Genomic DNA, 22,599 nt, shown 5'->3' with positions numbered 1-22,599 from the left:
CTACGTTATTCCTGAGTGCTATAGGTAACTACATTTATATAAAATAATTTTCTTGATTATAAATTGCATCCATGTGAAGCTGGGGTAAGTCGCTAGTGTTATGTACAGATCGAGGAATTCAGTGACCGTTAGTAATTTATAAATCACGAGGTTAGTCTCCTGTGGTGCGAAGGATTATATTAACGGAACATTCCAACAAATCCCCATACTTTTATTCATGTGACAAGCACCGCTCACCATGGTTCTACAATTGTTTTATATGGACCGTGCAGTGATCAGTTTCATCAGTACTTTCGTCTATTATTATGTCGTTGGTCTAGTATTGACTCAAATGTCTCAAGGTCAGAAAAGTTATTCTAACAAAGCCTATTCATAAACAATTGGTAATGTTACAATAATTAATTATTTGGTAAAATAAACTACTGTATGATAAAGATCATCTTTGCATATACATTAGCAATGTAGCTCGCATTTGCCATTTAAATTGCTAAAACCGACCGTGAGGTCCTTTATATCAATAATTGTTCGGGTTCATATTTATCATTGAAATATAGGAACGCGAAGTATTAATGTTAATGAAAAATAACAAGTTCATGTCACCTTCCCAGAACAGCCTACAATATTAACAGCCTGTAAACTTCCCACTGCTGGGCTAAGGCCTCCTCTCCTTTTGAGGAGAAGGTTTGGAGCGCAATGCGGGTTGCTGGATACACATGTGGCAGAATTTCGTTGAAATTAGATACATACTGGTTTCCTCACGATGTTTTCCCTCACCGCCGAGCACGAGATGAATTATAAACACAAATTAAGCACTTGAAAATTCAGTGGTGCTTGCCTGGGTTTGAACCCGCAATCATCGGTTAAGATGCACGTGTTCTAACTACTGAGCAATCTCGGGTCGTAATAGCCTACCAACACTAAATACCGGACAAGTGCCAACAGGGTTGCAACATCAAACCAACGGCACAAGACGAGGATTAAACTATGGATAAACAAAATCTTCTCAATCCAAAGCAACGAACTCTCAAACACAATTCGTTAATAATCGTTCAAGCAATACTAACATATTGTCTTAAAGTCGGTTAAATGTCTTTTTAACAGAAGGCTGTTAAAATGCGCCTCTTAAAATTCTCATACTCATCAATGAACATAAATTAGAGGAGACGATATCTGCAAGCATCATGAGATAACCGGTCAATTTGTGGCCGCTCTCCACTGAATATATAGCGCTAATTAGTGCGGTATCACGCGTTAAATCGAAACTAGAACGCTTTGCTGTAACGATTCATATCTTAATACAAAATATCAACATTGTATTTATAGGTATATCGTACCGTGTAAGTCTGTAACGCAAACCACCGACAATTATTTCTTCAAAAGATAGATACAATTTTATTGTCAACAACACTATGAAAATGGTAGAAAAGGGTAACTACCGAGCTTTTTGCCGGGTCTTCTCGATAGAATCTACTTTCCGAATCGGTGATAGCTTTACATTTAGTTCAATACTAAACATTTTACTTGGTGGTAAGACTTTGTGCAAGCCCGTCTGGGTAGGTACCACCCATTCATCAGATATTCTACCGCCAAACAGCAGTACTCAGTATTCCCAAGGTTGGTGGTGCGTTGGTGATATAAGGAATGATTAATATTTCTTACAACCGATATGATAAAAAAAAATGATTGTATAGTGCTTCTAATAAACGTATATAACAAATCAAAATAATCTCTACTCGAATAAAGATTAAAACAAATAAATAAACTTTGTAGTGCAGATAAAGATACGCCATTACAGTACCATTCACATAAAATAATTGTTGCGTGAATTGAAAGCGATAAAAACATACGCTTTGTATTCAATGGTCAGCCACCTTAACTCTTATTGGAACAAGTGGCATCAAGATTACGGCAAAAACTTATTATGCCCTTCGCAATATTAATTTATTTTTCTCTTATGTAAAACATTCCATATTGGAGCAATTTGTTTTATTTGAATTTTTTACGCAGACTTCTTTATGGGCTGCGTAGAAAATGAAAATAAAATTTGTATTACAAAATGATACAATCTACTGAGAACTTTATACGTACTAGGTTTATACGCACGGGAAACTGATGGCATTACAACGGCGATAAAATTCTTAATAGTATCTACTTATTTTATTGCACTTTCTTTTTAATTGGTATCTGTGTAACCACCCACTCGTCACATATTCTAACGCCAAATAGCAATACTTAGTATTATTATTTATTTATTTTGGAAAGTGCGTGAGTCAGTAATACAAGGGACGTACAATCTTCCTTCCCAAGTGTATAGAACGGTTATTCTTACGGCGCAAATGTCTATGGGCGGTGGTGATCACTTATCAGGTGGCACCAACAGTCAACCGTGGAAACTAAAATGTTTTGTCTCTTATGCCTGTAAATATACTAACTCACTAATGAGGTATAAAGGACCCTACCACCCAGTTAAACACAACGAAAAACTATACTTAAAATTCTTGGGCCATATTTTTTACAATCTACATTCGATCAATTTTCATTAAGTTGCAATAGAAAGCGATATTTCTGGTATTTAAATGAGACGAATAAAAAGTAAATCTAATGAGTGTAATAAATCCACTTTACACGTATTTGTCGCATAACTATGCTAAGTTTAAAAGATACTCTGCGTTAACAATTTGAATATATGAATACGTATCAACCGATACGTCCTACTTATAATGACGGCTTATAATAGATATCGGTTACTCGCTCCCGCTATCTTAGTAACTACGCTTATTATAGATTTTATAATCATAATCATAATAAACTCCCCGCTACATATTCCACCTTGTTGATATGTCAGCGAGCGTATTTCGATCATTAGTTATTTGAAAACTTTCTGATTTATGGGACCAAGATATTATAGTCTATGTCAATCCTGTCATATTTGGTATATAACTCGGTAGATATCTAAATAGTCTAGATATAGGGCCGCAAAATTTAAAGCCTATAAAAAGTTATACGTCGAAACACTCTCAGTAGCAGTCCGAAGTCTGGAAGTGGGAAATGTGCGCACTCCCGTGCCTCGGACGCGTAAAGCAGTCGCTCTTGCACCTGAACTCTTTCCGTTTGTGTGGGATGTTACCGCCCCGTCGGATTATATGAGTGACGGAATATAGAGCCCAGTATTTACACACATACTTGTGCCCTATAATATGTCCTTCGCAGTCGGTCATTGAGATTGGTGGCCGGAATCGATCAGGAGAACTTCATCGAGTTCTTTATTGGACCTAATATTAACTTATTTCAAAATGAGATCTTCTGTAGCTCTGCTATGCAATGAAATTCAAAGACAATAGAATGATACTTCGTCAATTGTACCAACCCGTCAACCATTCGAACTAAGCAATTATGTCCCTCGTTCCCTAATTGACAGAATAATATAAGATGAGTGGGTGGTACCCACTCTGACGGGTTCGCACGAGTAAGAACTATACTAAGTAGTTGTGTTGTTAGTCTTTAAATATTATAATAAGTTGTTTCGATTTTATCTAAAACTGAATCACTTTTGTATAACATTATTCAATAATGTGAAAGATATTTTAATAAATAATAAACGGACCACAGAAAGAATTTAACAAGGGCATCGTTCGTTAGAGCCCACAGTAAATCAGTGGAAGCCGGCACCGATTTACCACAGATCATAAAATGCTTAGAAATGGCATCAAACGTATTTATTTTATGACTATATTGCAATATACAAAGATTCCATTACTCAAATGTATAAAGCATGTTGGGTGATATTTATTGGACGCCATATTAGACTATAGCGTCCAATAAATACAATCATGTATCACACTTGTTACATGATTTATGGAATCATGTAAATAAAAAATAAGTCATTTTGTGAAGGATTTCTTTTCTAAATATTATGATCAACACTTGACTTTTGAAATTATTAACAAATTCTAAAATTCAAATACAATAGGCCTAATCGACTCATCGATTACTACAGGTAATTCTTAACCAAAGAATGCGGACTCAAACTCACGCAAGCACCGCTGAATTTTCATATGCTTATATTGTCTTTATAAATCTTGAACCATACACATTTTAGGTGCAATCTTTCCACGTTTTCATCCAACAACATCCAATGTAACAGCGTGGTCGAATATGCTTCAAACATTCACCACGATACGAGAGCCTTAGCCCAACAGTGGGACACTTACAAGCTGCTACTGTACAACATTGTCCAACTAACTATAAGCCCAGTGTAATTTGTATAACTTTTACAGTGTAGCACGCCACTTAGCGGTAGCTACCGTTCGTTATTAATACACTGACAATCCTTGCATTTATTGTTCTATGAGTAATATAAGTGTTACGTGTAGATGTGATCTAAGTTATAGAGCAACACATTACACACGTCAACGGTAGGGATTTGTGTCGGCCCGTCTGATATAGTAATACCTTGTATAGCTGTGTTCCGGTTTGAAGGGCGAGTGAGACGTAACGCCATAGATCATACGTAAGGGGACGTATTAACTATGTAAAATTTAAAAAAAAGCACTGATGAACAAAACAATGAACAAAATTCGAGCCCATAAAAAAACATACATATATTTTCACCTTAAGGAATGTTATTTATTTTTTTATTTAAATGGGACCTACCTGACAGCATTTGAAACAAAAAAAAAAAAAGAATTTTCTAAATCGGTTGTATATAGGAGTCTGTGGTAATCTTATTATTTATAAGTGGATTAAAAATACTTAATAGTTATCACAATTATAGTATCGATAGACCAAGATAACATATGAAGTTGCCATCGAGTCGGCCGTCCTACGATAAAACAAGAAACATATTGAATATATGCATTTCATACTATCTGCCTTGGGGAAAACCAATTTTAATTACGTTGAAATACGTTATACGAAAAGATAATATAAATATTTATATCTGCTTCTAATAAAATACCCGCTCATTTGTAGGCCACGCGAATACTTCGTATTATTACAAAGTCCTATTCTCCTATGGCTAAAACTTGGAAATCCACACTTTGTCTCTGTCTTGCATAACAAAATAAAGCAAGCTAGAAAGAGCCGGCATTATATAGGTTATATTGAGGTTTTTCATTAGTAGTAATATAGGCAGAATTTATGAGGCCGACGTTAAATCGTTTTTATACGTTTATGACTATTATAACGTAATTTTGTGACTTAACTACGTATATTTACATCGAGTATTAGTTTCCTTCGAATACTTTGAAGTGCAATAGAAAAGTGCCGCATACAGCTTATTTTTATGTTCAATAAAGTTTATTAATTTAAACTTTATAACACCGAGTTCGATTCTTTTAAGAATTAAAAATTTAATTCTATTAAGATTATTGGAGTATTCATATTCTTAATTGTATTGAATTCAGAATTACAAAGATATAATTCTGAGTTTAAATGTATTGAATTTAATTCGGTATTATAATCCAGCTGCATTTCATATACTTGTTAGAGAATTCTAATTTTTACTCACTCTACTCCGTTATCAGTCAAATGACACATCAATATGGCCTCGAGTCCAGGGTAACATATTAGCACTCCTGTGGAAAATGATGACGTAGACTTCTTTACCGGGCGTGTTAATTTTTCCCTCCTATCGGAGTGTGAGAGAGCGAACAATATCCCCCGCACACCACCTGTATCTGTCGAGAATAGTTTCTCTGTCGAAAGCGGTTAGAAGGATATAATTACAATAACATAAAGTAGAGTACCAATCCGTAATGTTCTTCTACTGGAATTAGGCTACACATGTCCCGGATTAACATCCTCCAAACGATGTGTTCCTTCACTTTAACATAACACAAATTAAGCACATGCAAATTCATTGATGCTTGTCTGAGTTTGAATACGCAATCTACAGTGTAGTCGCGGATGATCTAACCACTTGGCAATTTCGGTTCTTTTTGTTATGAACAATGTAATATAATATCTAAATAACGTGATAATATTTATATAACGTTTGAACAAAATAAAACTGAGGAATCAACTCATTGATTCCCAGAAATGTAGAGTAGAAATAATTTAATAGGCTTTATGTCGTCCTCAGAAATAATATTGCGGCGTCACGGTAACTGATATATAGGGCATTATTATTGTTTATGAAACATGTATAAACGTAATGTCTCCAAGTTGTTTAACAATTAATTTATATAATTTATTCAAACAACTTTCCAGCGACACGCTCGGAGCAGGTTCATAACATACAATTAAAACGTTAAACATTTACATCGTTCCATTGTTACAAAAAAAACTCTCACCGCTCTGAAACCATATAAATAACGTATTGTTAACTATGTAACGGTTATTAATTCACGAATTTAATTAATTTGTACTATTTTCTTCTATATTAAACTAGTTGTCCGAGCCGACTTCCTATGCCGCAACTTTGCCGTCATAGATTCAAGTCTTTTGTAAAAAATACATTGGTAAAGAAGGCATATTATTCGATACAAGATTATATTGATGATAAAAAAGCGTGGAGTTAATGCTTGTTGACTTCCAGGCAGGAGACATAACATACATATATAATTGTATTTAACTAACATGACTGTATTTTTAGATATTGAAAAAGAGTGACTACTGAGTTTCTTGCCGGTTCTTCTCGGTAGAATCTACATTCCGAACCGGTGGTAGCTTTACTTAAAATAGTTTGTTAAATGACGATTCAAAAGTGCTTGTAAAAGTCTACTTGAATAAAGTATATTTTGATTTTTTTGATTTTGATATATATATATATATATATATATATATTGAAAGATGGGGTAGGCTGAATATTATAGATTAGAGGTTCTTTTTATGTGAGGAATAAAAAAAAAACTGTTTAGGTTTATGTTTATGGTTATATGTATTACAAATATGAAAATCCGTTCGAAAATTAACCATAACTTGTTTTTCATAATTCTACGATGAAAATAAAAACACTACTCGTCTGTTTTTGAGTTGATTAAGCTATCAAACATACAATATATTGCAGTTATAATATATTAAATAACAAGAATCATGTCTCCTTTTCGCTTCCCTTTTCGTCTATACCAATTAGACAGAGACAAAACACTAAAGCTTTTAAATATGAAACTATCATAAGTTACGCGCTCGATAGCGTTAAACGCCGGTAATTTGTTAGTGTTAAAGTGTTATCGTCTTGTCATCTGTATAAAGTGTTTACTAATTCTTGAACACAAATCTACTTGACAAGTGATCTTACGGTTTATACGTTTTAATAGTACCTATTATAGTTTTAAATTCCTATTAATGTTTATTTATTTGTGAGTAAGCAGTTTTTTTTATGATATCGGTATGCGGACAAGCAAATGGCCCACCTGACGGTAAGTGGTCACCGCCGCCCATAGAAAATGGCGCTGTAACAAATATTAAACATTCCTTACATCACTAATGCGCCACCAACCTCGGAAACTAAGATGTTATGGCCCTTGTGCCTGTAGTTACACTGGCTCACTCACCCTTCAAATCGGAACACAACAATACTGAGTACTGCTCTTTGGCGGTAGAATATCTGATGAGTGGGTGGTACCTACCCAGACGGACTTGCACAAAGCTCTACCACCAAGTACAGTTATGAGTTACATTTCGTTTTTTTTTTCAATTTATGCTATGTATGCTATGCAACCAGCTTAATTAGCCATTTTATTCAGCGGCGCCGTTCAACCAGCTGTCTGAATGACATTCGTCTTCCGTTCATAAAATAGGTTAATTTGCTTTAGGTTCTCCTGAACTCTCCTGTCTCTGCCAGACTAACTTTGTTAGAATACGCCGAACAAGATCGTCTTTACCTTGATTAATATTTTTAGTAGTAATTCTTCCAGATATTAGAATTGAGCTATATAATTCGTATTATTTAACAAAAAAATATTAAAATAATATTTTCATACCCCATATCAAATCTTAAAAACATTGTTATCGCTAAATAAAATTTAATTAAACACTTATTTCTCTCTCTTTTTATCATTACGGATTTGATATAAAAAAGATAAAGACACAGCATTGTTCAACCAATTATCACAAACAACATTTATAAGGCCATATATTTTTCGAGCAACAAAATAATCACTCTATTCAGAATATTACACGCGTCAAATGAAACAAACCGTAATAACAATATCTTTTTCTCTGTCTAACAATTGAATGATTGAACATATTCTGTTTAACAAAGGTCGTTCGTTCCCGTTGCTCATATGTATGAAAGGCACGTGCGTTGTGGGAATGTCTGTGTTTGTACACGAATCACATGTTAATATATTTGTTATAGCATTTCTCTGGTTTAATTCATTGGTATTCAAACTTTCATAATTAAGTACACTACTACTTCAAACAAAGAAAAAGTACACTAACAGCAAACAACCCACTGCTGGGCAAAGTCCTCCTCTTAAGATGGTTTTTAAATGACAATACGGGATGATTGACACATGACGCAGAGCGCTACATGAATTATAAACATGAAACTTAGTCGGACATACACTTGAACCAGCAACCTTCGGTAAAAATCCCCATATTGTACATACTGAGCCATTTTGGTTTTCAAGCAAACAGTAAATATTCCAAATAGAAAAGTTAATTATAACATTATTAATCTTGATAAAAAAGAAACAGTTATTATAAAGAATTTCCGATCGAAATACTCGATACAGTCGAACATCAACAGTGGCGATACTTCGTTGCCGATTGATTTATCGAACAGAAATCGAATTCATCGAATCGTGACGATCCTACACTTTAGAACAAATAGCTTCTATTTGTTCCCAATAAGGTTTAAATCTGAATGACGTTGTCAAGTCATGATTACTTGGTTCCGGAGAAATGTCAAGCAAATGTTGCACGAGCTTCCTTCGCTTAAAGTACCTTATAAGTTATGCCCTTCCTGTAATTAGTTTGCATAAGTTACATGTTTGTGTATAATCAATCAAATGCGTATAATTAACCACTAACTAATAGGGTAATGAACATTTGAAAAAAACGAAAGTTAATTATATAGACAAGCTGTTTTCATGATATGGCCCTAAAGTGATCCCAGCCGAACCTCTGGCTGTGGCATCGGGCGCTCATCAATTAATTACTCTAGCGTCAAACGTCCATCTATACCTCTATACTAATATTATCAAGTGAAATTTATTTGTTTGTATGTAGACGATAAACTACGGAACTGATCCAATTCTAAAAATATAATCACTGGTCGAATGCTACATAATTCCTAATTGTACAGTTGTGCAATATACACTATTCAGGTTAACTCACACGGTTCAACGGATTAGGAAAACCTATCTTGGTACAGCCTAACGTGTATTTACACAAACATACTCATACGTCAACAAATAAATGTGTTATTATTATACATTCTTTAAATGAGAGCCGAGGTGGTTAGAACGCGTGCATCTTAACGGTTGATTTCAAACCCAGGCAAGCACCACTGAATGTTCGTGTGCTTAATTTATGTTTATAATTCATCTCGTGCTCGGCGGTGAAGGAAAACGTCGTGAGGAAACCTGCATGTGTCTAATTTCAACGAAATTCTGCCACATGTGTATTCCACCAACCTGCATTAGAGCAGCGTTTTGGAATATGCTCCAAATCTTCTCCACTAAGGGAGAGGAGGCCTTAGCCCAGCAGTGGGAAATTTGCAGGTTGCTAATGTTATTATTTAAAATACAGTTCTGAATAACCTCAATCATATGAAAACGTGAAGATATGTAATATTTTGGTATTGGAAATCGGACCTATTACAACAACATAGGATGTCAGGCAGGTAATAAATCATAATAATATAGATTCGTAACCTAGCGACTAAAATAAGCTGTGTTATTGGAGCGTAAATTATTGCCTTCATTTCGCAAAGGAAGTACATAAACGTGGAGGCTGAATTAAAGTGAGCCTTGTTTGTGTCCGTAACATTGTTCGTGTTCAGGAATAATAATTTGTACACGTATTTTATATTGTAAGTATATATATAATAATATACTTTATATATGTATATTATTAAGCACTTTTATTTCTTCGATAAAATTCAATTTAGGATTATCAAAGAGCATTCAATTTATATGTAAATTGAATAAAAATTACATTTTCAATTACAATTTACAAAAATCATGATTAAATACAATTTAATGTAATAATTATTGTTTTTGTTTATTTATTTCTAGCGACCCACTCCGCCTGCAATGCTGATACTAAATGTACTACAGAATGACTTACAACCTTCACAGTTTTTCAGTCATAAGACAATACGCTATGTCCCTGCGTTTTAAATATGTACTATCTTTGAAAATATTAATTTAAATTACATGCTGTAAAAGCCATATTGATCTTAATGTGTTTATTTACGACATCACTTCAGAAACTTCTAAAATTATCAGTGTTTCTCTACTATATTGTGCATGTATTATACATATAAATCTTCCTCTTGAATCAATCTATGTATTAAAAAAACAGCATCAAAATCCGTTGTGTAATTTTAAAGATCATACATACATAGGACAGACAGCGGTAAGCTACTTTGTTTTATATTGTGTAATGAAGAAAATTTCCATAAGAGTAGACGCCTCCTTAATTTTTCCCCATATATGTTAAATATCGAATATAGTAAGTCAAAAAATATGGCGATGTTCCTTGTTTGTATAGTTTAAATAAAGTCATAACGTTATAAATTAATAACTAATAATTTCACGTTACGTGCGATTACGTACGTTAGCTCCTCCCTATATTTGACGAGTAAACAAACCGTTGAAATTTTATCGGTTAGATCGTTAAACTGTTCGAACAAGAAAATTTCGAAGAAGCTTCGTATATATGCGTTACTTCTCGGCACGCAGACTTTTGTAACCCATCTGCCGTTATAATTCAATAGGCAAATAAAACTACATGCAAACATTTTTATCAAATTACGTTCCTCACAGATTTTAATATTCCAAACATGTTAGCGGCAATAGTCGTTGTCCATTAGTTGGTGATCCTCGACATTTATTTACATAAACATGACATAAGATCACACACGTTAATGTTAAGCGTTTGTTAATTTATCAAGAACATTATACTCGTAACCATTTGTGTCACGTCAGCCAAGATTTTAAGGGGGTGACAGAGAACACAGCTGTTTACATCATATCGTATTACAATACAACCTTCTCCGTAGTACGTTGCATCTTCTTGAATATGTTTTGTGATTGGTTTGGTTTAGCAGTGTTTTTCACCTCGCTTTTACAAAAATACTCTTTCCTTAAATAATTTATATTTGCCCATATTTAGTCTATGTTTTCCCAGCGGTTTTATTCGCATCTTTGTATTACAACATGCAATTTAAAAAAAAAAACTTAGCAGTAAATAGGTTTTAGTGATTATAATTGCCATGATACATATAATTCTTCATAGGTTGAACCAGTTTTTTATGACTCACTTTTAAGGTACCCAACCTTTGGAGAATTGCAAATAGACATATTAATTTGGAAAGCAGTTATTTGAAACCAAAGAACGATCAAGAATCAAAATAACACGTAGATTTTATTTTACACTATAAAATAGTTTAACTTTGCTAAATTTTCTATATCCTTGATAATGATTTTAAAACACGCTGACGGCGCGCTACGGAGGCTCCTTACTAAAAACGACAGTAAAGTCAGCTCCTCTTGGGATTTTTATACATTATTCAAAAGATTCGAAGTTCTTGAGGGTTTCTTGAATAATTTAGCCTCATCGGCGCTTGGAGTTGGAATATATAAAAAAAAAAAACTTAAAGGATCCCATACATATATAAATATAATTATATATATGATTATAACATATATATAGATTGACGGAGAAGAGAAAATACTGAGTTTCCTGTCGGTTCTCTTCGTTAGAATCTACATTCCGAACAAATGGTACTTAAAAATAACGTTATAAAATAACAGTTTAAAAATGTTAGTCAGATTATGAATAAGTTATGTTTTGGTTTTGGCGAGCTGATGACTCAATGGATGCATTACGAAGACCATGGATCTTATCCGGCCGCTGAATTTTCAAGTGTCTAAGTTGATCATCGCGTGATCTAATGAAACATCGTGAGGTCACCTGCATGTGTTAAATGATATATGAATCCGTCTCAAGATATGTCCACCAACCAGGGACTTAACTTAGTGTTGGGACAAGCTCCAAACTTCTTATAAAGACCAGGCCTTTACCTACCAGTCAGAGTGTTATATTATATTCGTTTTAACTTATAGAAATATATATAAAAAACGAATATTTGAATGTCGTCTATGCGCTCATAAACTATCCACCCGAATTTATAGATTAAGCTTAAAACTTATGCTAGGGTTGGGGACGAGTAGGTTTATACCTACCTACGGGGTTGGGGATCGAACCTGCGACTTTTTTCGTTGCTAGGCGGCCTTCAACCAAGGGTAATTGTAACTTACAGAATATATAGGTAATACAACTTACAATCATTCCATTAATTTTAATCATTTAGTTAATCTACTTTCAATAAAATATATAAATGACATATAATAAATATAAAAATGTCTGAATCTCATATCTAAGCGAATAGATCGTCGATTACAACTAGTCCTATATGTTACTTGGGAGTTAAATGAAGCAAGTTCAAATGCTGAGGCAAATTGCCTGCCAGGAAACCAGTCGGAACCACTTTCCCTCCAATCATTTAGGAATGTTTTACTATGTTGCCTAGAAAGCATTTATTGCTGACGCTTATCGGAGATAAACTTGATTTTGGACATATTAACAGACGATTCGTTTCTCATTGTCGACAACACGCCATCAAACCTGAGCAAGCACCCTTGAATATTTACATGCAATACTTGCGGTTCTAATTAATATTTCTTTATTAAAACTGACTTATACTTCCTGCCTGCTAGATCCCAATCGTACCAGTCTTTCGTTGGGTTCGGCCCACATATGTTTTTAACATTTAACCAACATGCCTTCATAATTTAATTATCAAAACAGAGTGACTGTTGAGTTTCATGGTCCTTTTTGTCAAAAGGAGCATACCGATCCGCTGGCGACTTTAAGTTTAATTTAATCTTGAGAATTTATGAATAAAAAGTTATAGTTTAATTAAGTTTCATTTGTTTGAATTTTTTGTCGAAATCCTTATGTGTTTTGAACAATAACTAAAATGATTATACTGATAGTAATAGTTAATGCAAATTGCATGTAACTGTAATTATAACATAGTGTTAAAAAATGTTGTGAGCGATAAAAAAAAATTATGGCACACTTGACCTTTTGGTAAATGACCACAAGTCAAATTGGCGCCGTAAAAAAAATCCTTTCGTCGCCAACATTGCCACCAACCTTAGGAACTGAAATACTATGCCCCTTTAGCCTGTCGGTACACTAACTCAGTCACCATTTACACATCACCTTTTTTACATTTATATATCATATGTTTTTTTTTTTTTATCTAAAACATCATTTTGGAATAAACTCCAAACTCTCAACAAAAGAGAAATAAACTGTTCAACAGTGGGCCATTTGCGTTATTCTCGTTAAATTACACAATCATTATTCAAACAATATAAAAATGCTATCAAATACCCATATGTAATTAATCACAGGCTAATTTAAGAGCTATGTATTCGTCATATATCAGTGCTAGTTTGACCTGCGGGACTAATCAATCATTGAACATAGATCGGTCGCTCACGATCTCATTAAACCAATAATAAATTCCAATATATTTTATTGACCCATCATCGTTTTGTTATCATATTCCTTGACATTTTTAATCAATTTCAAATTAAATACTTAAATGGTGTTCACGATATGAGTCATATTCACTGATTTATGTATCAAGATAATTGTATAATAAACAGTAAAGATATATTAAAATGTACTCAAAACTTAAAAAGGAAAACATACTCTTAAAGCTCATTTGTAAAATAAATAAAAGTCAAAATATTGTAGTTGATAGAAATTCAAGTATAATTAAACCAACGATAATTTTCTTTTCAGACCAGTATGCCGTAACTGCGTGGTATCACCGACTGGCTCATCGCCTCCTCCGCTCCACGAGCAGCAATCATCACCACCGCCGCCCGCGCCTGCTTCGCCACTGCCTCACTTACCATCACCTCAGCCCAGCCACAGTGGCTCCTCAATACCCAGTACCTCTAACTCTCCGCACCCTTATTCCTATCCAAATTTCCGGAGAAGTCAGCCATACCAGGAATTTAACCTCTTACATAGTCATAGCGTATCACAATTGAATCACCCTGGTCAGAGTTACCATTCGCCCCAATCACCTCAATCAGCCATGTCCTTGTCTCCCCACCCAGTACCACAAGGGAAATTACGAGGTCTACTCGAACACGCAGAGAGGTTGATGAAACCTGGAGATCCTCACAGGCATTCGCAAAGTGATGACGATTCAGGCTGTGCGCTGGAGGAATATACGTGGGTCCCGCCTGGCTTAAGACCAGAGCAGGTAAAAGATTTTTTTATTTACTAATTTTAATTTAATGGAGCCGAGATGGCCCAGTGGTTAGAACGCGTGCATCTTAACCGATGATTTCGGGTTCAAACCCAGGCAGGCACCACTGAATTTTCATGTGCTTAATTTGTGTTTATAATTCATCTCGTGCTCGGCGGTGAAGGAAAACATCGTGAGGAAACCTGCATGTGTCTAATTTCAACGAAATTCTGCCACATGTGTATTCCACCAACCCGCATTGGAGCAGCGTGGTGGAATATGCTCCATACCTTCTCCTCAACGGGAGAGGAGGCCTTAGCCCAGCAGTGGGAAATTTACAGGCTGATTATGTTATGTTTTATGTTTTTATATACGAAAAAATTTAAAAAATCACGTAAAAATATGTCTTTAAGAATTTGAACATAAAATAGATCAACACAACAATGTTTAAGAACAAGGGGTTTAAATCCCACTGTGCTGCAGTCGATACATTAGATAAATTAGTTAAAAATTGATCAATAAAAATAGAACTTCCTTACAATAGAACAAGGAGAATTTTATGTGATATTATCACAAGACATTCATTCATTAAAATAAGACAATGTTTAAGTTTTTATCCGAGAAAACGATCAAAAATTGTAAATTTTAGGGCGTGTGTGCCAATGGTTATTAAAAATCTAGCGATTTATAAAATGATAGCACTCCTTGGTAATAAAGCGATCGCCTGCAGGCATATTTTCAAATAAAAATATATTAATCCACCCCAGTTTCAATCGTTCTTTCTCAGATCTGAGATATTTGTTTCCGTTCCGATCACAGGTATTTGACGACCAAGTATTTCTATACTGACAAAAATAATTCAAATTGAATTGGATTTAATAAACAACATCACATGAAATCGAATAAGTACATATAATTTTGTAGTTTGTCTGAATGTCGTGCTCATCGCCGTCCATATTACAAGTGACCAATACGAAGTTACAAACATCTACAAGAAAAATGGTGTAACGCGACTGTAATGGCAAGATTAACCGTTGGCCCTCAGCGGCAGATAGAGATCTTAAAGCTATCGGCTGCCATTAAAGAAATAGCTCCAGCCACATTCTACACATGTTCACAATCCAATTGTCATTGCGTATAGATCTGCTCCGGATAGGGCGGTATCTGATTATAATAGGCTATTTCGTACCTAAGGAATTAGTCAGTCGACATAAGATTTTATTAGAGTTAAATAATGCAATCCTAGTACGCGAGTTTCCAGTTTTATGGTTTGAAATGCGAAGACTAAAAATAATGTTATATTATTCTTATTTTTATTAAATACTTGTCAACCGCGGTTTCGCTCGCGTTTTAGGGGTTAGTCGTAGCTTGCCAACAATGTCCTTCCTTAAAGTTCAAGATTGCTACATACCCAAATTTCATCAAATAGACAGTCTGAAAGAGTAGTTTATTATTTAGTTTATTCACAGGTTATTAATAACCCCCTTTAAGAGGGGGGGATTCGATGGGAGGTTTACCTTTTTTGTTTTTTACATGTATAGAGTTTGGACCGGCATCTAATTACATATATAACAATGTAAGAGAACTCGACAGACTTTCTTGAGCATACTTTTGCTGGAACTAACCCACAGTTCCCGCCGCTGAGCGGGTGGTTGAGGTGCTAAAAGCTGATAGTTTAATGGATGCACTTAACACAAAAAAAACTCTTAGTCGGCTCCTACGACACACATACTTTGAAATGAGGTGAATCTAAACGCTATGCTTAGGAACTCTAATTAAATACGTTTTTCAAGTAAAAGTCATGTAGTATAACTTAGTGCAAATCTTGAATTCATTATCACGTCAAAAAAATTGTTCAGTATCTTACGTTTCAGATATATTATTAAAGAAAACATATATCCATTACAAATAAGGTCTAATTTGCAATAAAAACAAAAAAGAACATAATCTCATTTGCAATTCACTAATGAAATTTCCTACGATCCTATGATAATGATAGAGTAAGTAGGAATTTTATTATAATACAATATTGCTCATTTAATTTCCTACTTTAATGCAATAGGAATTAAGGTGAAAATTAAATAATATTGATATATAAATTTAATACACATATACGGTGTAATCTTCAAGCGATTATGGAATTACGTCAACTTGTAATAAGGGTGGAAACAGTCTGCATACTTATTAATGTTTTGGTTACAAACTGTGACGTCAACCGAAGTATTATTTCTAGAATGTTCAAAGTACGCCATTGTGTTTTCGCGAAGCCTTTGTACCTCAAAGCTATTGTTTCGGGAAAGTTTGCTGGTTTTCGATCTTTGTATTTAAAGAGACAACGCGACGCATTGTACGAGTAAGGCTGGGTATTATCATGGTATTTTTTCCATAAAACTGCTATTAAAACTTTTCAGCACTAGACATTCATGGCACAAAAGTAGTTTTTTTATGTTTATCTATACATATAATAAAATTAGTGTCTCTGTTTGTAATATTAAAATAACCGCTTTTTTCTAAATGCATATGTATGTATACACGGTACATATACCAAAATAACATTTTGTACAATTTTGTTTTTTTGTCTGTCTGTTTGTTCCGGCTAATCTCTGGGACGGCTGGACCGATATTGACGGGACTTTCACTGGCAGGTAGCCGATGTAATAAGAAGTAACTTAGGCTACTAGGCTACTTATTTTAGAATTATCTATAAATAACAGAGTTATTATTTAAATTTTTTTTAAGTGTTAATTTCGAAAGCGTTCGAAATCGCGGGCACAGTTTGTCAAAAATAAAATTTAAATTTCGAATCGAGTACAAATTATATTAATTTGACGCCCATTTTACAAGAGCTCCTGCATTCGTATGATATACATATTGATTAAGTTTATTGATTGAAGTTAATAATAAAATACAATTCAAAAAAACTAGTTTAAGTAGACTTTTACAAGCACTCGTCAGTCTGCATTCATAAATATTTAGATTCTTTACAAATTCCGAACCAATGCTACCTTCAATTTGATCGTGTAACAAGTCAAGTCAAAATTAAGAGCTTAATCATAAGTATATTTTCATTTCGATACTCACAATTTCAAAATGAATTTATTTAATGTACAATGAGCACAAATTTATATTATTATAAACTTTAACCTTCGTATTTAAACGTTTATTTTAACGGTTTACGATTCATAGAACACCATCAAGACGTAAAACAAAACCCCGCTACCATTATAAAATTTAACGTCTCGAATACGAAATTCGTTTGGTATTTATAATTAAGGTAAAAAATAATGTGCAGCCCGAGTACCCGGAGGCAACCGAGCAAAAAATTAAAATGTTTCCCCGGGCGCTCCCGTCTTGAAGTCGGAGTTCCTCTTGTGGCGAATTTCGAGGAAACCGTGCGAATGAATACGAAATAATGGCTCCGTGGCCGTGAGTCAACATTTTGATACATCATTGTGTGAGTAACACTGACGAAAAGTAACTTTATTAGTATGTTTCTTATTGAGTATTTTGGAATTAAATGAAAGAAATTTATTTGTTGTGAGATAAACTAAGTTAATTTAACATATAAATAAAAAAAAGATATTAATCAATTCATGAATTATACTTTAAATAAATATAAGTTATTGTTTTAATCAAGAAATAAATAATAATAATTGTCACAGTGGTTTGATGTAACAAAACATTGATGTTGATAATGACACCTCAACGCTGGGTTTCAGTGGATGCCACCAAGTCAGAAATATGTAACACTGTCACAATATGTCAACCGTCAATAAAATGAAAGTTTGAAATATAATAACATACTTGAGTGAAATAAGGCTTAGCTAATTTAGTCAAGTTATATTGAACCTAGTCAAATAGTTCCATTGCGTTACATGACACAAAAGAAAACTCGATCTCAGAAATGTTTTTATATCTAAAACTTGTGAATCACGAGTCGAATGAAAATCTGTCAATCCGGATTGAATGACCTCCAAACTTCCTCCTCAAAAGGAAGGTTTACGGATAGTAACTTTTCTATATTTATAAGATTCCATTATTATCAAAAACTATAATATATAAAAATAGTGTAATCTGCGAAGAACCGAAGAGAAGCATCTTTTCTTATATAACATACATAAAACATAATCAGCCTGTAAATTTCCCATCGCTGGGCTAAGGCCTCCTCTCCCGTTGAGGAGAAGGTATGGAGCATATTCCACCACGCTGCTCCAATGCGGGTTGGTGGAATACACATGTGGCAGAATTTCGTTGAAATTAGACACATGTAGGTTTCCTCACGATGGTTTCCTTTACCGCCGAGCACGAGATGAATTATAAACACAAATTTAGCACATGAAAACTCAGTGGTGCCTGCCTGGGTTTGAACCCGAAATCATCGGTTAAGATGCACGCGTTCTAACCACTGGGCCATCTCGGCTCTTTTCTTATATATTTTTTTTAATTTTATATACTTTTCATTTATATATACAAGAAGCGATCGTTTCTTTCCCAATGTGTATCATCTATGAACTCACTGATTACTGTAAACTGTTGTTATATAACACTGACTAGCTTCAAAGCCTTCACATATAAATATATACGTACCGAGCGCACATCAGACCAAGTACGAATACTGATTAAATTCATTTAAAATATATGCACGTAATAATACCAAATACAGCTGCTAGATGTCGCACAGGACCGCTTATCTGGGCGAAAATGGATTCTTGAAATCAATTTTTCTTACAACTTTTCTTTCTCCCTACGACGTTTGAAATAAACATATAGAATACTTTTACTTATAAGGGCGCTGACAGATAGACTACACGCATGCATTCGAGATTAACTAGCTATCGCCCGGCGTCAGGTTTAAGGCCACCAACAGACTGACGACATACGCACTACAGATTGAGTTTTCAAGAGTAGTAGGTTAAAAGCTCATTCGAGTGATTTGAAGTAAAATATTTTATAATAATTGAAACTGCATTAGCATCCTAATATTAAATTTGTGTATTTATCTAAAAATCGTTAGTTCATTCAATGCGCCATTTTTTTTTTTTTTTGTTTAAATTGATGGTCACTTGTATACGTTATTCTTCTTTAAACTTGTAATTTTATAAAGGCGTATAAATTGTTTAACAAAAGTATAACAAACTCTATGTAGTTAATTAACAGAGAATACAAGTAAATATACGTATGATATATTGTAGGTATATACTTGTTCCCTGTATTAATACAGCACGAACGTCACAAATTCTATTAAAAACATTTATATCTAATCAACATACATAACATATCAAATATACATCGGGAAGCGACAGACCATATTTAAATTGATTTCGTAAATCAACAAATTGAGAATATAATTTAAAAGTTATAATAAATATTGCGTGTATTGACCAGCGACTTCAACCGTTAAACGGCCGCAGCTGTGCGTATGTCGGCGCCCTATCAGCGAGTATTGATGAATGACAGCTACACTTTATTGCATAAAAACTGTAATACTAATTGAAATCGCAACTCGTACATTATAATACTCGGATAGTTCCACGTTTCTTTTTATGTAATTAATGTTCATTCGGTTTTTTAATTTAAATCGAATGTTATTTATGAACGGCCAGTGTCGTTATATTACAATTGTATGTATATTTGAAATATAGTTTATAAATTGCTTGAAATGTTCTCCCTTTTGAGGAGAAGATTTCAAGCTTACACCACCACAGGTTTCTAGACGCACGTGGCAGATGCTCAGCCGCTACGTGCAGCTTTCCTCACGATGTTTTCCGTCATCGCCGAACACGAGATGAATTATAATAAAAAATTGTGCACATGTATTCAATGTTTGCCTAGGTTTGAACTCAGAATCTCAATCATTTAGGTTGAGGTTCACATCTTGTAATTGGAAACAACGGTTTTTCTTGTGAATTATATTAGATCATAAAGTCTCCCCTTTTTGATTACCCGTCAGCATATGAAATAATGAGCAAAGACACGTACTAAACTAGTTATTGAACTCTGAACGCTCGTCCGTCGCCTATTTCGCCATCGCTTCCATCGACTAGTTGCAATCTTGAATTAAAATCAAATTAGTTAATCATTTATCAGCATTTAAAAAACGTCATTAATATTTGGGTTCACTAGTTGCTGTTCTTATATTTGTTCTGAGTGTCTTTTTTTTATACGCATACATGCAAATTTATGACACGTTCAAAGTCAAAGTCAAACATATTTACTGTGTATAAAAGGTCACAAAGAGGTAAAAATTTATATGATTTTATTTTTAGATCGCTAATGTCCTGTCCCAAAGGCGTATAATGTTAGAATATAAAATATACAAAAAAGATCAGATAACAAAATGGTTTAATAACTTCTCAATCATTTTAAAATGGTAATTTTAAAATGACGATTCGTTATGTTGATTCTCCCAAAAGAACCCGCAAAAATTCAGTAAAAACTCAATCTTTGTCATAAAATAAATGTACATACATCGCATATTTATGTATCCCGTATAATATTAATGAATAACAACTCCAATCTCCTCTACATAACAGCCGTATAATAAGCCTTGTTCGCTTACCTTGAATAAATTAAAAGCAAATGTTACAACTTCTTTAAACCTCACTATTTAAATAACCCGGATAACCATATGACGTCACCCAAGAGCTGCATGCAACTGTTACTCTTTTGTTTTGTATAAAAATCTGGACTTTAATTTAAACTCACTATCGCAAAACTATTACAAATAAAGTTTCCTCCACACACGCTTGTCACGTCAATAGTGACACGTTCAAAGCGGCTATACACTAAAAAAAACGTCTTCTCATTAATAATTAGTTTATATATATATGTAACTCCCTTTTCACTTTTAATAAAACGTCTGACAATTCTAAGCACGTACACTTTTCATTAGACCGTCTTCATTAAATAAAACAACGACTGGGGGCATTATTATAGCTATCTATTTTCTTTATCCCACGGCTTAGTGAACAAACCTATTGGATTAATGTTATATATCCTATTTTTACGTGACTATAATACAATTTACAAATTAAAGATGGCGACTATACGATACGATACATACATTTATGACTAAGAATAACCTAGCAACAATATTAAAGGAATCCCATTACATTTTACTAGTAAGCTTAGATATTTTTTTTGTAATATTTGGATATTATGATATAAATAAAAATTTTCATTCGGGTGCAGTGAGGGTCTACATACAACTTTTGGATCAAAGAATAAACATAAAAAAACTTGCTTTTCTCCAGCTAGGAAAGTTGAAATTCTCGACTAGACTTGGGTGAATTTCCCTTGTTGTGACTGACTGATATGTACCAACGAGGTATTGAAAATCTTGTTGAAAGTTAGGAAAACAACAATCGAAAATACATAATTAGTTACTTAGGAAATTGGTTGATAAACTAATACTTTATCAAAAATAATATTACTCATCGTCTTGCAATTTCCAAATTATATAACTTACTGTTGATATATTGTTATCATTTGATTGTCTTCCCTGATTGTTAATTGATTTTAATATATTTTATATTTAAAAGTATACTTTTATAATTAACAAGATACACTCAAATGTATAGATAATCAATAAGGAGCAGCATATTCACAAAATAAACACTAATTTAGAACACTTTTTGGCAACTACGTTAAAATAATTTATACGATACCTGGAGTCGAATAAAAATATATAATCATATAAATTATAATTAATTATTTGAAAAAGCACATCTCCCGAGTTTATTTCGAAGATTTTTTTAGTCTGTCTAGCTTTATTTCAGATCTTTGATAGATTTCATACAATAAATAAAATAATCTATACTAATATGAAAGTGACTCCGTCTGTTATATCTTCACGCTTAAACTGCTGGACCGATTTAGATGAAATTCACTATGGAGATAGTTTAAGTCCCGGGGAAAGGCATAAGCACTTTTTTTAATTCACCCCTCGAAGGGATAAATTGCTGGGGAGATGATTTGTGTGCTACAGATAAAGTTTTATAAATAGCGCGGGTAAAGCCGCAGGTTCAGCAGTAGTATTATAAATAAATATTTTGATATTAATATTGCCTTCATAGAGCTTCGATACAATTTTTTATTTACATATAAATTTTAAGGAAATTTTCGTACGACTTATACTAAACAAT

The 22,599-nt window shown here is 33.6% G+C and overlaps 1 protein-coding gene across 6 annotated transcripts in view; it reads left to right on the top strand.

Annotated features, from left to right (window-relative positions):
* Positions 1-22,599, top strand: part of LOC113396961 (protein prickle-like) — a 310,421-nt gene that overhangs the window by 202,727 nt on the left and 85,095 nt on the right. For all 6 annotated transcript variants that reach the window (XM_064217630.1, XM_064217629.1, XM_026635059.2 and 3 more), the window contains one exon: positions 13,999-14,470. In XM_064217630.1, coding sequence (XP_064073700.1) covers positions 13,999-14,470 — 472 coding nt within the window. The remainder of the gene's footprint in view (positions 1-13,998; positions 14,471-22,599) is intronic.

The sequence above is a fragment of the Vanessa tameamea genome, chromosome 18, assembly GCF_037043105.1.
Source record: "Vanessa tameamea isolate UH-Manoa-2023 chromosome 18, ilVanTame1 primary haplotype, whole genome shotgun sequence".
In the NCBI taxonomy this organism is placed as follows: Eukaryota; Metazoa; Arthropoda; class Insecta; order Lepidoptera; family Nymphalidae; genus Vanessa; species Vanessa tameamea.
The sequence above is the reverse complement of the archived record's forward strand: the minus strand, read 5'-3'. Positions and strand labels throughout refer to the sequence as shown.